This window comes from Peromyscus maniculatus, chromosome 7 (genome assembly GCF_049852395.1).
Source record: "Peromyscus maniculatus bairdii isolate BWxNUB_F1_BW_parent chromosome 7, HU_Pman_BW_mat_3.1, whole genome shotgun sequence".
In the NCBI taxonomy this organism is placed as follows: Eukaryota; Metazoa; Chordata; class Mammalia; order Rodentia; family Cricetidae; genus Peromyscus; species Peromyscus maniculatus.
Genome location: NC_134858.1, coordinates 102,773,890 through 102,790,482, shown reverse-complemented (window position 1 = coordinate 102,790,482; position 16,593 = coordinate 102,773,890). Strand labels below are relative to the sequence as shown.

Genomic DNA, 16,593 nt, shown 5'->3' with positions numbered 1-16,593 from the left:
CCAGAAGACCACCTTCTATGCCATTTTCTTAGGCAGCTGTCCCCTTTGTTTTTGAGAAAGTATTTCTCATTGGCCTGAAACTCACCAGTTAGGCTAGGTTGGCAGGCTAGTGAGTGTCCATTTTCCAGTGCTAGAATTACAAGTTCATGGACCCACACTCAGATTCTCTTCCTCCACTGGTTCTGAGTACCAAACCCTCAAACTTGGCTCATCACGCTTGCATAAACTGAGCTATCTCCCCAGCCCGATTCTCATAGTATCCCCAAGTGCTGTTACCATGGCTTTCTCTATTGGTAAATGAAGAACAGAGGCGTCAACAGTGTGGAGAAATTGTCTTTGGACAAACCAGCTGAGAGCACTGAGCTAGAATCTCTCTGAGACCATTAAGAAGCCATCGAGCAGTCCAGTACTGCAGCCTTAGGAAGCCACACCTGGCACACCGGCTGTGCCACCCCCAGGGTTGACCTCCAGCCATTCTGTGCCTGCCTTAGCTACTGAAGACAAAAGCCTCCTTTCACCACCACAGGTGTCAAGAAGGAACGCGGTGGTGGTTTTTCTTTTTGCTTGCCCATACTTGAGAGAGCAACAATTTTGAAAAACATTCCCCCTCCAAAGAACAAAAAAACAAAAAACAAAAAACAAGCCAAAACAACAACAATGAAAAGTTTTGCTTCATGTCAGTGTTTCAGTGTCTAAGCTGTGAAGGGTAAAGCCATTCCACTGCCCTCCACGGCTCTCAGGGCAAATGCACCTGTCTGGATTGTTACTCCACATGCAGAGGATGCTCAACAAAGAAAGGCTTTTGTTGTGAATTTTAAAACATCAAGTTCACACTATTATTTGCAAGATGTAACAGGAATCTTAAAAGGTTTTATTAAAAAAAAAAACAGAGCCAGATATTGGGGTAAAAGCTGAAAGATCAGAGAAGCAAAGATTTGTGTTACACAATGAAGAAAGATGGTCTTAAGGTTCTGTGAGCTGTGAAGAATCTATTGATTCATTCTAATATGACATGTTCAATGGACTTCTTCCACAAATGCATCATCATGCTTGCTAACCACTTCCTTCCATGCTACCTACCAGCATCTCTCAGGAGTGTTTCCTTCCATGCTACCTACCAGCACCTCTCAGGAGTGTTTCCTAACACTACATCATCTATTCCAGACTCAGTGGGCAGCGGCCACTGACAATACCTCTGTTTTTGGCACAAACACCCTGAGCTTAATTACAGGTAGGTCTTATGCTGGACTCCCCACCCCTTCCTTGAATGATTATCCTCAGGGACTGTCAAAGCACTCCTCTAGTCATCTGGCAGACACAGCCTCCTTCACTTAGTCTCCCAGGCTTGCGGACTGCAGACTCTCCCCAGGGTCTCCTCCTCTGGGTCTCCTTCACTGTGGTCCTCCTTCCTCCTTTGCCACTGCACTGATCTCCTAAGTGCTTTTCTTGCCTCCATATCTCTCTGCTCCCATGCATCCTTTGTGAGCATGCCAAAGTGCTCTTTCTAATACATGCATTCAGTCTTGTCCTTCCCCTGGTTACCAAGGCCTTGGTGCATCAAGCTGAAGCTCTTTCTGTTTTAGAAAAAACAAAACAAACAAACAAAACAAAGCTGCTTGGCCTGGCTCTTCCCCTCATGCCAGCATCTTTATTCCCTTCCCATCCTCATTTGACCATCCACTTATGCTCAGTCTCTTCAGATCTCTCTGCCATCATCCTGATACCCTGTCCCACTATGTCTTTGTTTGGAAAGTCTCATTTTTCTTTTTCTGCACAAGTGAACTGCTATTAACTTCTAGTTTCAAGTTCAGAGTCATCTTTCCTATGAGTTCTCTTTGATGCCCTTTGGGCAGATAAGTCTTTGTTCTACAACTCCTGGGACACGTTTCCATTGTAGCATTTAACCATGTGCACTTTGTGTATCTACAGGTGGATGTCACCCAGCTAATTGTAGCTTTTCTGTGGTAGAGTCCCTGCCTTCTTCACCTTTGTATCTCTAGCACCAAGCATAGTATTTGGCATATCCAGGGGACCTGGGTATATTGCCTCCCCCAAACCAATCACTGTAGCCATAAAAAATGGGATGCTTTGACTGACTGAAGCCAAGCAGTGCTGAATGCAAATGTGTGGGGAAAGCCAATCCTACAAGTCACATGGCCAATAGGATGAGGTCAGAGGCCAATCCTACCAATCACATGGCCAATAGGATGAGGTCAGAGGCCAATCCTACCAATCATAGGGCCAATAGGATGAGGTGATTATGAAGGACAGAGGCCAGCATGTCATCTGGAGTTGGCTTCAGGGGCAGCAGGTCAAGTCTGTGCCTCCATGGCTAACTTTAGCTTCTGCCCCACTGTGGGGTTGGTTATACATACCCCTAGCCTTGCTGCAAGACCACTACAGTGTTCCAGGAATCTCAGGCAAAGTGAAATGGTCTTTATTTGTATCTCTATTCTCGGAGCTTTCAAATAGCACTCTCAGGATTTACTAGTTAGTGCTGGCCACAGGCACAGTGCTAAGCCAAACTCTGGCAAGTGGAGGGGTGAGATCTATGGCTGAGCTTAGGCAGGATTCCCTTCTGAGTTAAGGATGGAGCTATTTCTACATGGCCAGATGGCAAAAAGTAATTATCCAAAAATGATCCACGTATGACTGCTAAGAGAATGGGTGAGAGGGTATTGAACAGACAAGCTATAATAAGAAGCAAAGAACAGGCATACCTGCATCCTGCTTCAATCACCAGGCCCAAGAAATAAGCACACATACTGACTTCTGACTACCGACACTGAACTTCTTTGCTTGAAGCTTCTGCCAATCCTTAAAGCCTCCTTTGCTACCCAGGCAGCCAGCTAGGAATGCTGGGAGCCCGATGTTCCCAGCCTAGGAACAGACTTCCCATTATGCGCTATGGCAGCTGGCTTGACCACACACCCTTGAGGGTTGCTTTTCTTTCATTGGATCACATCTTTTAGACCATTATGGTGGTTCAACTCTTTTCATTTCTTAATTCAGAGCTAGTGTTTTGGCAATATCAAGGGTGCTCTCTACCATATGGCCAACTCCTCCTCCAGTCCAGAGGCCTGTGCATTGTTTTCCCATTTGTGGGGAATATACTTCTACCTCACCATTTCAGTGTGAATGCCACTTTCCTTAGGAAGCTTTCACCCCTTCCCCTCCCCCTGCTCATCTGACCCCCCCATCACATACACCTAATGCTTCCCAGTGCCCAGTTATTTTTTATTATTATTATTATTATTATTATTATTAATATAATTATCCTAGTTATACTCTATAATTTCTCATAATGGTTATAATTTTACTGTTTAACCTTTTACCTCTCACCTTTAACCTAATTAGACGTGACTGGTTTGCAGGCAGGGATGCTGTAGTTGCTTGCCTTTATATTGTTGGCATCTAGTACAATGGCTGCCACGAAACAGGGACACAGAGTCACTGGCTTTTGGAAAGATGAACCTTATGAGGAACTAAAATGTAAGTTCAGGGTCATTTTCACAGGTCAAATTATCAAAAGTTTACATGAAAAAAGACATAAAAATATGACTTCAACAAAAATCTATAATTATTTCCTGGGATAAACACAACTTTTACCCATATAAAGAAGCTTGGTGTCTGAAGGAGAATCTTGACATGGTTCATTAGCATCCATAAGAGATATAATTTTTTATCATCATTGGTTTTTTAAGATTTATTCACATCATTTCCACTCATCCCCCAACTCTTCTAGTGTCTCCTTACTGACTCTCAAATTCATGAATTGTTCAGTTATTATTATAACACACACATGCACATGCATGTACAGGCACATGTGTGTACATAAATTCAATCTGCTGAATCCATCTAAAATTGTCCATACATATAATGTTAAAGGCTGGCTACTTTTAAAAACATGTAAACAGGATTCCACACTGTAGCAGACTTTCTTGGACTGCCAGCCTCCAAATCATGACATGGAGACTTATTATTAGTTATTAATGCTCAGTCTTAGTTTAGGCTTGTTCCACTAGCTCTTATAACTTATTTTAACTTGTTTCTCTTCACCTATGCTTTGCCTCAGGGCTTTTTACATTTCTTTCACTCCGTATGTCGTACTTTTCTGCTTCCTCTCTGTTTGGCTGGCTGGCCCATAGAGTCTTCCTCTCTTTCTCCCTCAAGCCTAGATTCCTCCTCCTACTTACTCCTTATTCTCTTTGCCACCCCCACACAGCCCCGCCTATCCCTCTACTGCCTAGCTATTGGTCGTTCAGCTTTTTATTAGACCAATCAGGTGCCTTAGGCAGGCAAGGTAAAACAAATGCAACACATCTTTACATAGTTAAACAAATATTCTATTCCACAACACCACACTAAAGCCATGTCATTCATTTAATTTGTACCTAAAGGTACCATCCCCAGCAATACCCTATAATTATTCACCATCAACTCTCTTGAGAAGTCAAGAGAGTAAGTTTATCAACGGAGGAGGAGATTCTGTGTTCTCAGTTTCTCTCTCTGCCTCCCTTGGGTGGATTTCTGCATCCAGCCTTTAGCTTTCTTTAAGGGAATAAGGTGTATTCCTGTGAAGGTGAGTACTCTATCCCCTGGGAAAGGCTGACAGGGATGTTCTGTGTTGCCTTCTCCTCCCCTGTGAAAAATTTCTTCTGGTAAATGGCACGCAGAAGGGCAAGCATACATACACACATGAACACACAGCTTGCCTTCTAGGCAGACCTCTTCACACAGATCCCTTCTCCTGAGGCAGGGAGTGAATGCAGGTTTTCTGGGGTATTAAGCTACTGTAATTTGGATTCCCTCTTTGTGAAAAAATGGCAACTCTACAAATTACAGTGTGCTACACAGCCTTGGCAGCAGGGCCCAGCTGCAAGGGGCTCTGAAGTGTAATCTTTACTAGTTCACAGAATCTGTGAACTGGTTCAGGGACACCAGGCTCCTCCTACTCCATACTCCTGGCACAGTCATGTGACCTTCATGACTTGTTTACACAGCTTTCTTACTGGGAGAATCTCCCCCTCCTTTGCTAACCCTGAAACATGGGTTTTTTTGTTGTTGTTGTTTTTGTTTTGTTTTTTTCTCCAGAGAGTTTGGTCCCACAGCATCTTCTGTGACTCTTTCTTGTACAAGGGTCTCCTTTTCATTGTGAAGGCCCACGACACTGGAGAAGGGGCCCAAAAGATGACATAAATTGATACATTTGAGTACATGGATCACACTTTCTCTCTCTACATTGTTCATTTTATTTGGGAGGCTCAGAATAGGTTTTGCACCTTGATTCCACTCATCACTAAAGGAAACCCCTAAACCAGGGCCATAAAACAGATGCCAGGCTTCAAGAAACCTGCCACCATGAAATTCTAGAAAGCAGCCAACCCCTGTCATATGCACTGGGGCCCTGAGGACACAAAATCAGATAACCTGACTTACATCTCCAGAAAAGTTAGGAGAAGCCAGGCCCTCCCCACCCCTTTCTCACTGCTAAAAACAAACAAACAAACAAACAAACAAACAAAACAAAACAAATAAAAAAACTTGATTCTCAGACCCTACATAGCTGGCCCATTCTCCTGCATCCTCCAGTACCTAGCCCCAGGGTTTTAGAACATTAATCTCTTAGACCAATGATAATCAACACTTGGCATTTTGAGGTTGAACTGAGTGTATTTCATTTTCCTTTACTGATTCATTTCTTACAAACACTCTTCTATACTCTAGGTACAGCAGAAAGAGGAAGATATATAGGAATACCCATGGAAGCAAGGTGATGAGCTTGGGGTCAGCCCTGGTTCTGCCATTTACAGGGGTGAGCCTTTAGCACAGTGGGTGCCAACCTTTCTAATGCTGCAACCCTTTAATATAGTTTCTCATGTTGTGGTGACCCCAACCATAAAATTATTTCATTGCTACTTCATAACTGTAATTTTGCTACTGTTATGAATTGTAATGTAAATATGTGATATGCAGGATATCTCATATGCAACTACAAAGGGGTTGTGACCCACAGGTTGAGAACCACTGCCAGGTCACTTAACCAATCTGAGTCTGATTTTTGTTTGATCAAAGGGACAGAATGATGATATTTATTTCACATTCTAACTAGGATTAAATTAAAGTATCTAATCACCAAGCATTTAGTCCCTTTCTTGGGTCATTTTATTTTATTTTATTTTATTTTATTTTTGTCCCCAGAGACTTGGAATACATTTGAATGAGGAGCACTCTCTACATGTGAGTCTTACAGTTCAGTTGGGAGATGGGAAACCTGTAAAGGGACAGGTTACTACAGCTCTAACAGATACAAGAAGAGAGGATGGAGCCTACTCTGTAACAAGTGCCCAACATACAGTTGTCGCACAAATGACCAACACGATGAGGACATTCGGAAAGGTAGATGGTGAACTCTGTAAAATAAGTAACTTCACGTATTTGTGTGATCATTCTCTTGTAAATACAATCAATACGACAGTAGCTAGGAAACATTCGAAAATGCAATGGTTTAAAAGAAGAAAAGTAAAGGGAGAGAAGATGAGAGGAGGAAGGCTCAGTGGAAAAGCCTGCCAGGTGTGGGGGGAAGGTGCAAGGGGCAGCTCCTGCCTACCTGGCCAAGTGTGCACTCCATGCCACCCAGGAAGTCAGCCTCCTTCAGCCCATTGTGGTTGCTGCTGATGTCATGGACTTCAAACCGCAGGCGCTGAACCTCTTCAAAGTAAAAGTCCACCGTAAACAGTTTGGAGTACACTGGGTTTATGCAGGTACGGATCACTTCCGTCCTGTCCACCTGAAAGAAAAAAAAAACCCACAGGGTTTAGGACTTTCATTATTAACCTTCAAGCGAATTAATCTTGTGGTGCATCCCCTTGTTCCAAACTATAAATAGCCTCCTGAGAGTTACCAGGGCTGGCAAATTAAAACTACAAGCTACTCCAGAGAAAGAACTAAGCGTTGGTCCAGACAATTTTACTAGATGTAACAAACAGTCTAAGATTCTGTATCTGGAGAGTTCAACGATGGTATAGGGACTGGGTGATAGAACAAGATGAGATCATCAGTAGTGAAGGAACGTCTGAAAGAACATCTGGGCTCAGTAGGAAAGACATCTGTGATCAATTAGTGATGTCTGCTGAGCACAGTGATGGAAAATGATAGGTTAGCTATCTCATTTTAGCCAAGTCTATTCTAATAAAAGTTTCCAACTCAAGATTCCCAGGAGCACAAAGAGAAAGATCATGAGAATGACGATCAAGCTGCCTTTGTTTTCAAGTGTGTTCTTCATTAGGTAGGCATTCACCCGTTCACTACTAGCATAAAGCCAATTAGAAGAGTAGAGGATGAGAGGAGTTTATGTGTTCCAACACGCCATGAGCGGTCCTTCTTTCTGCCTCCTGCTTGTCCCCTTCATCCAGATCCAAGTCTACAACATGTTGTCCTGCTAGGTGAAGAGGCTGAACTCTATACATTGAATTTTTGGGGCTCTCTTCTAGGGGGGGTCTACCAGAGGGAGTAGGGCTGGGCAGGCAATGAGGGAGAGGGAGAACAGAGAGATTCTGGCCTGCCCCTACCCATACAGATGTTGTCATAGACTCTTCCCCTCCATCTAGAGAGCTTGTGCTGGCGCTTGGTGACATGAGCCCTCATCCTACCCTGCCCCCCCATCTCAGGCTTTGTTAGTGTTTCATTTTGAAGATTTTAAAAATTATTATTTTAATACATGTATAAGTGTGTCTTTGTGTGCATGTGTATATACACATGAGGGCAGGTGCTTGCAGGCTCTAGAAGGCAGGTGTTGCATCCTCCAGAGCTGGAGTAGTTATGAATCGTCTGATGTAGGTGCTGGGAACTAAACTCAGGTCTTCCATGAGTCATCTCTTCAGGCCCTATTTTTCATTTTTGAGACAAGGTCTTTCTGTGTAAGTCAGTCTGGCCAGGAATTAACTATGCATCCAGGCAGGCCTGGAATTTATGGCAATTCTCCTGTCTCAGTTTCTCCCTGAGTGCTGGGATTACATGCATGCAGTGTCATATCTAGTCTTTCGTTCCCATCTCTCATCCAGTCAGATCAAAGGTGGTAATGACATTCTGCTGTGACTCCCCTCCTGTCTTATCTTCCCGTGTCAGCTCTTTGCTCTTGTCCGAAGAGAGTTTGATTCTCTAGAGACTCAGCTTCATGGGCTGGGCTCTCTCTGGTTCTATTGTCAATTTCCTGTCCAGATCTGGGCCACTACGTTTCTTTCCCTTTGCATTTGTCACAAGGGAAAGCACACAAAGCCATTTATGTTTTTGGAAACCTGAAAAAAATATCTGTCAGCATCTCCCAATGGGAGAAACCGATTCTTCATACTCCACAAGTCGACAGGAGCCTGCTTGTTCCTACAGCATGTTGGCCCTCAAGTAGATACACGGTCTGCTGACTGCCTCTCAAGTGCTGGTTCTTAGCACAAATTATACCACCACTTCCCTTTCACACAGATAAGGGAGAATATCCTTCCAGGGGGAAAGTGTCCTCCACTGTGTCACCATGCCCATGGTGCTCCACAGAGAAAGTCTAATCCTAGCTCCGTCTGCCCCTCACCACACTTGGTACAGTGCCTTGACTCTGGCCCTAGCCATCTGCCTTCTTGTGTTGGACCCCGTGTGGAGGAACTTACAGATGAGGGGCACACCTGTCATGCATAGGTGGGTGAACAATCCAGGGTTCAAGGAAAATGAAGACCTAGACCTTGTCATGTTGCTGTGCCTCAGAAAGCCATCTCAGGGCCACCATGCTTAGGATTCTACAAGTTGTTGCTCAGATTGGTGGTTGTTTGACTGTTCTGGTACCCCATGAAGATTCAGCTCCTATTTTAGCTGAATTTTACTCTCATACATATATACATACATATGCATACATATGTATATACATATATATGTATACACACATACACACATGCGCACATATATACACATATATAAATTCATTTTTGGTGGCAGAGCTGTTTTTACCACTGACTGTGCCAGTACAAGAATTTACTGACATAATTCTTGACCTAATTTTTTCTTGTTTTGAGTAATGGTGGAAATCACAGGTTACAAGCTGTGGACCACCGGTGAAAGGTGACATGGAGATAGTTCTTTTTCTCCACTCAATGCGTTTTCCCCTTCCTGTCCAATGTATAAAGGCTTATTTCTATTCTCCATTTGGAAAAATACATTGGAACAGCTGGTGACCTTCCAGCAATTCTATATGGCCAAGGACTGCCACACTAAGAAAGGGCATCTACTCCACAGGCCCCATATATCCTTCCAGGCCCTTCTCCCTCATGGATTGGCTCCAACTGGCCCTGAGAGACCTGTTTTATTTTAACATCGGATCCAAATGCATAAAATAATTAATCACAAAATGAATGGCTTGAGTATCTTTTGATAGAGAAATGGGTTACAGGTAGATCTGACATCTCTAAGACAGAGAATAAAATATTCTCTCCTTGTGATTGAACAGTGTCTCGGACAGGCTCAAATGATGAGAGACAGGAGATGGAGACCCTGGTCTTTGTTACTCTTGTTAGACACTTCAGTTGACATAAATGGGTCACTCTTTAATTTTCAAGTGTAATTTACATATCAAAATATGGTTCATGTTGGCATTAAACTACGTATCTCAGACAGGCTAGCCAAAATGAGTCCTATTCCCTGGAAATGAGACAATGGAAAGAAACGAAGTAATAATATTGACTTTATAAAGATTATGATCTTCAAGAATAATCTTCAGCCACTCAGAACCCTGAGAGCAGACATGCTCAGACACAGAGGGAAGGCAGTGAGGAGAGTACTTATGATGGTTTTAAGTTTTCTGCATCTCCAGTCATTATGAGAGATACATCATCCTTCTGGAGGCTGAAGACTGGGTTCCCCAGAGCAACAGCCTTGAGCAGCACATGTCCTCAATGAGAGATGTCAAGTTCAAGGCAAGTGTCTCTAAAGATCTACTGCCATCTCCCTCGAGGGAACAGTCCTTAAAACCCCGCCCCCTGACTCTGGTTAAATGAGTAGATCATAGGACCCTGCAATCCAGAGTCTTAGAAACTATCCCAGGCAGGGCTGTATGCTTCCTGTGGGTTGGGATTGCAGGTGTGCCCACCACTCTGCATGTCCTAGGCAATTGTGCTGTGGGCTTGCCAGTCTTTGTGAAACAAGCTGCTCCCCCATGAGGTGAGGTTGTTATTGTTGTTGGTAAACTGTGGTTTAATCTTGATTGTTCTCTATCACCCAGTTTTCAAAGTCATCAATGCTTATCTAGCCCCTCTCTGCCACTGTCATCATGATTGATATATTCATATTGCTCTAGAACTCTTAGAACATACTCACAACCATTTAAATAATTTATCACATTCATTTGTTTATGTGTGTGTGTGTACACATGAGGACACTTGTGTGGAGATCAGAGGACACCTTGTAGGAGCCAGTTCCCTCCTCCCATCACGTGGATCTGGAGAACTGAACTTAGTCACAGGTGCCATTACCATTGAGCCACCTCTCCAGCCCTCACTCACATCCATCTGTTCGCTTTGGTTTTTGCAGCAATCATGTGGGATGGCCTTATACTCTTTTCTACCTGAGACAATTCCTGGTCATATGTGTAAGATGCTAGATGATAGCGTAGGCTTTTGAACTCAGCCTGCAGACTGACTTCATCACTTGGTCCTTATTTCGTGTTTATTCATATACATCATGGAAAGGCAAATGTAGCTTAACTATGGGGAGAGAACCCAGCCTCAAATGGCCACAGCTTATACGATGCTCTTTGAAAACATTTCATCTCAAATGTTTTTTTTAATAAAATGACTTTCCAATAACTAATATTTTCAGAGTATTTGCTATATCATATACTCATTTAAAACACCACCAGTGTTTTTGAGGCATAATTGGCACTAAGGAAAGTCAACACTTTTAGAAAGTTTATTTTATGTATGTGTACCATATGCATGCAGTGCCAAGGGAAGCCAGAAGAGGGTGCAAGATCCCTTATCTAGAATTTGTATTTGTTGTAGAATATTATTTTCAAATGTGTTACATTTGTTTATTCTGTGGAACATTTGTTTTAATGATGCAGAGATGTGTTGCATTCTTTTGTGTTGCATTTGTTTAATTATGTGAAGCTGTGTTACTTTGCCTGTCTAAAACACCTGATTGGTCTAATAAAAGAGCTGAACCTCCAATAGTGAAGCAGGAGAAAAGATAGGCAGGGCTGACAGGCAGAGAGAATAAATAGAAGGAGAAATCTGGGAGAAAAAGATCAAGGAGCGAGAAAAGAAGCGGTCAGCTACCAAGCTATATAGCCAGACACAAATAAGAAGGAAAGAAAAGAGATACAGAAATAGAGAAAGGTAATTTAAGCTAAGAAAAGCTGGTTAGAAATAAGCCAAGCTAAGTCTGGGCATTCACAAGAAAGAATAAGACTTTGTGTGTATTTATTTGGGATCTGAGTAGCGGCCCCCCCAAAGAGTAAAGCATAATAAAACAACCTACAACAGGTGTTACAGGTGGTTGTGAGTGCAGGGAACCAAACCCAGGTCCTCTACAAGAACGATAAATACTCAACCTCTGAGCCAGCACTCCAGCCCCAGGAACTCAACTTTAAGTGTGCAATTCAATTTTTATATATGTTCATATTTCCAAAACTATGACCATGAGTAAGGCCATGAATGTATCTCTATCTCTCCAAGTGTTCTCATTTTAACCTCCTCTCAGCTCCCTACCTCATTCCCAGGAAACTGGCATTTGTTTTCTGTCTGTAGAGATTGTTTGTAACCCCGTCTCATTAGACAAACTCTATATAACATGCATATCAACATGCATGCCACGTATCTTTTTTTTCTTTCAGCCAGCATATTTATTTTGTGTTTCGTCCATTGTTGTCATATAGATCGTTCATCTTGGAGTTGGAGATAGCTCAGTTGGAAAATTCTCACCGTGCAAGCATCAGGACCTGAATTTGCTACCTAGAACTCACATAAAAAGCTGGGTGTGGTGGGGTGCATGTACAATCCTAGTGCTGTGGGGAAGGTGGAAACAGGCAGCTCCTTGGACTTGCTGGCGAGCCTAGTCTAATAAACAATCTCCAGTCCAATCAGATATCCTGTCTCAAAAACAAGGTGAATGGCATCTGGGAAACAAGGCACAGGGCTGATTTCTGGCCCTTACATGCATGTGATCCTCACACAAGTGTACCCACATGAACATACACTCCACAAAAAAAAAAAAAAAAAAAGGTTCATCTGAGTAGTATTCCACTATTGATTATGGAGTGTTTCCAGTTTTTGATTATCACACATAAACCTGCAAGTCCCTTTATGTGCAACCCTTTGCATGGACATACGTTTTTTTTCTTTCTTTCTTTTTTTGTTTTTTGTTTTTGTTTTTGTAGATACATGCCTAGGAGTAGAAGAGGTGTGTTTAACTTTTCAAGCTTGAGTAGGTAGGCAGTGTTTTTTATTATGGGTTTAATTTGCATTTTTCCTAAACTAATGATGCTTACAGTCTTTTCACAAGTGATTTGCCATCTTAGCACCCACCTTGGAAGTAGCCATTCAAATCTTTGGCAAGCAGTTGCCTGGCTATTCGTTCTCATGATAACAACACTACATACTCACTAGGAGAAAGAGAGCCACAGTGTCCCTGTTGACACACAGCTTATGAGTAACAGAGGTGGATTGGAACCCAGGCAGTTGAGCTCTGGAGCTTGTGTGTTCAACCTTGTTTATGTTAACCACTGGTCTTGCACACCTGAAGCTGTCCCTCATAACGGCTCTCCCACCAAGCCCCAGGACCTGAGTTCTAGTCTTAGGACCTACACAGGAGAAGGAAAGAACTGATGTTTGCAGGTCATCCTTTGACTCTGACATGTGTGCTCCCTCATAAATAAATGTAAATTTAAAAATTCACTGGTGTGAGTGGGGAGGAGGTAAAAGTGGGCACCTGACACTGAGTCAAAAAAATGCTCTGGAGTTTCCAGGAGAATACAGACCCTTGTTCCCAGCAGACCTTGGTAAAGAATGACATCATAGACTGGAGGACTTGACCAGGGCCCCAAGGCAGGCTCAAAACTAGATACTTCCCGAGAGTGATATTCCGTAAGTACTCTTTTTCCATATTTATTACGGGTGGATGGAGAGAAACTAATTTTCTCCGAATGAAGAACGGATAAGCTTATGTGCAGAAAAGAAAGGGTTTATTGCAGGCAATTTTTCAAACCATATTAACTTCCAAGAGGGTATATTAAACCCCATAAAGTTCTGATAATAAAACAAATGGCTGGGCTAGCAGAAAAAGCACTGCTCTGTCCCCGCGCCTCAACTGTCACCCAGCACCTGCGAGAATCCATGTCTCCTTTTAGCCACCCACCTAGTGGCACTTAGAGCAAACCTGGAAGATGAATGCACCCTTCCTTCTAGAAACATCCAGCCAGGTGCCTCTCAGAGGTTCCTCTCCACACCGGCACTCTTGGTCTACCATGTGGTAAGACCTGCCAGCCCTGTAGAGCAGACTGAGCAGGATGGCAAGAAGCTTTTCCCCACTAGTGGTTCATTGACCCCTCCCTTCCGGTCCTCTGCGGTGGTGCGATGGTCATCTCTCAGTATCAGAGCCTCTGGTGCTGAAGGGGTTCTGTTTCAGGGTCCTGGAATCAACTGCTGTTGAACACAGAGCAGGACGTTGCTGTCACACGGGACACGGCCTGGGACTCTGCTGTTGTTTGAAGCAGCCAGCGTCAGACTTACACCACCGTGCCTGGAAGCGTGGTTCAGAAGTCAGTGCCTCTTGGCTGCTGCCTTCAGAGAAGTCTACAGTGTCAGTGAGGGGCCTCAGGTTTCCACTCCCTTTATTACCAGCCCCGCAGGCTACTGGCTCTATGCATTCGGAACATCCAATCATGCAATAGCCTGGTATATGCATGCGGCCTCAAATATGTCTTCAGGTGCTGAATGCCTCCCTCCTTCAAGGTTCACTTCTTCCCGTCGTCATGGATGCTCAGTTTGTGAGACTCGAGCTTCCTGATTTCTGTCCCAAGACTTACTGCTTTGAGCCTCTGCTCGGTTGGAGGTCCTGCACCGTCTTAGAGTTGCTTGATAGAACTTTCCATGATGCTCAAATATGGTTCGAATGGCAGCAACTAGCCACAGGCATCTTTTTAAACTTGACATGCAGCCAGTGGGATGTAGGAACTAATTTCTGAAACTTACCTGAATGTAATTATCTTCGATTTAAATACCCAGGGGTGGACAGCACCATTCTGGCTTGTGTCAGCGCAATCTCCCCGTGGCTTAATGAAAGCCTGTATGACTGTATGCACGCACTTGCACAATGAGGCTGGGGATTCCCAGCTCGTTTCGATGTCGGGCAGTAATTCTCAAGCTTTGCTGTATCTTAAGGCCACTTGGGGATCTCCAGACCAATTAAATTAAGATTCCCTAGGGGCGAAACGTAGTCACCAGCAGTTCATAAATCCTCCTAGGTGATGCCAGTGAGTAGTTAAGTTTTAGAACCAGTAACTTATGACCAGCTGTGTTGACTCAGCTCAGAAGTCAGAGAGTCCGAACCAGACCTACTGTGTGTGTAACCTACTGTGTGCACCACGCTATTTACACTAAGACAGTCCCGCATCCTTAGAAATAGTCAGGCTGGTGAATTCTGCTTGCTCCCGCTTTTCTCTGGGCAGCAAATTTGGCAGTGACCATGTCCCCACCCCACCACATTTACAAGCCCTGCTAGCTGCCGTTCTAGCAGAGTTTCAAGGATAACAGCACCTTCCCCACCTCCCCCGTGTGCCATGTCACAATGAGAGAAGCTCCTCAGTATTGCTATTCCAGGGCACCAAAACATCTCCTGAGGATTCCTTCAGTCTCGCCTGCACAGCTCAATAGGGACACTTCCCTGACGTGTTTTTTTTTTCTTTTTTTTTTTCCAGAACTCTGATCAGTTCTATGATATTTACGTTTTGCTGTCCACTTACAAGACTTTAACTCCCTAGGGCTCAAACATTCCATCAAAGTCTTGTGAATGACACAGGTAAAACTGTGTGACTAGTGGCTCCTAATCAATTTTATTGGCTTTAAGATTTGGAAACCTCCAGCTGTGACTACCATGGTCACTTCCCTTCAGCAGCGGAACCCTGGTCCCTAACCAAGATCGATACGTGTCAGGAAACACATCAGCAGGTCACTTAGTGAGCACCACAGCTGCTCTAACCATTTGGCAAACCTTCTCCCAGGTAGCCATTCCAACATCATAAATCAGCACCCTCTATCCCTGTTTTACAGATGAGGAAACGCAGGTCGGAAAGGTTAACTGTGCAATTGACCCAACTCTTAAGTGATGGGATGTAACTAGAATTTCCCTGAGAGCTCTTTCCTGAGGCGTGACTCCACTCCCGGAGAAGACAAATCTATTCACGTCCTGTCTCCTCCCCACAGCTGTTTCAGGCAAGGCCATTTTGATAAATCAATATTCCACATGTTCTCTGAGAGAGAAACATTCTTTCCTCTCCAACTCTATCTGGACAGTTGTCCCTTAAAAGTCTTTTCAGTGTGGCTGCTGGGTGTTCAGCAAGACCTTTTTGGGTGCTGGGTCTTAAGTTTTCTCATCCTTCCTCCTCCTGCTGCATTTTCCTCAAGTTCTTAAGTGTGTGTGTGTGTGTGTGTGTGTGTGTGTGTGTGTGTGTGTGTGTGTGTATGTGTGTGTGTGTGCAGGTGCACTCAGCCTTGGGAGTGCACATGGAAGCCAGAGGTTGACATCAGGATGTCTCATTATAATGTGACTGGTTGACTAGCAAGCCTTTGGGATCGCCCTGTCTCCTCGCCCTCTCCACTCAGGTGTTTACTACTAACCAATCTTTTTACACAGGAGCTGTGAGGTCTGATCTTAGGTCCACGTGCCTGGACAGCAAGTACTTTACCTACCAAGTCATCTCCCCAGCTGGACTCCTTAAGTTCTTCCCATTTAGACAGGGACCTCTCTCCAATGGCTCAGGAGACATGCAGATACTCCAGGCCCAGTGTGCTTAAGAAAATTCTATCGCAAAGGGAATTGTTCACCGCCCCCCCCCCCAAAGCCCAATCTTAAATTAGCTGTCTTTGCCTACTCACTGCAAAGAGTGGACAGAATGTCCCAGGATCAAGTGCAGGAAGGTGCTGGACTGTGGTCACACCAAGTGCAGCCAGGATCAGATTCTGAGCACAGGGGAGCACGGGGGGAGCACGGGGCTACCCCCACTCACGTGTAAAGCAATGCTCACTTCCTTCAGGATGTTGGCTGTTAATAGGATGTTCCCATCGTATGGACTCTGCCACAGCTGCAGAGTCCTCCAGAGAGGTCATCCGAGGCTGGAGAGCCCTGGTTTTCTTAATAATTGGTATTTGAAAAACAGTGCAGCTACTCCTCTGCAGGATGATGTGCATACATCTCAAGGCCAGCACACTCCCCAGACAGCAGGTATGAAGGTGAGATAGTGGGGACCCCCTCACCCCCTTCACCATGGTGTCCTATGCAAAGACGAGGTTCTGGAGCTATCCTGTAGCTGACTTTTTTAGAGTAATCATCCATTCTGCTTAT

At 44.1% G+C, this 16,593-nt stretch overlaps 1 protein-coding gene across 2 annotated transcripts in view; it reads right to left on the bottom strand.

Moving 5' to 3' along the window:
- The window catches only part of Cpne4 (copine 4), a 488,025-nt gene that overhangs the window by 156,906 nt on the left and 314,526 nt on the right, over positions 1 to 16,593 (bottom strand). For both annotated transcript variants that reach the window (XM_006983614.4, XM_076576951.1), the window contains one exon: positions 6,611 to 6,790. In XM_006983614.4, coding sequence (XP_006983676.1) covers positions 6,611 to 6,790 — 180 coding nt within the window. The remainder of the gene's footprint in view (positions 1 to 6,610; positions 6,791 to 16,593) is intronic.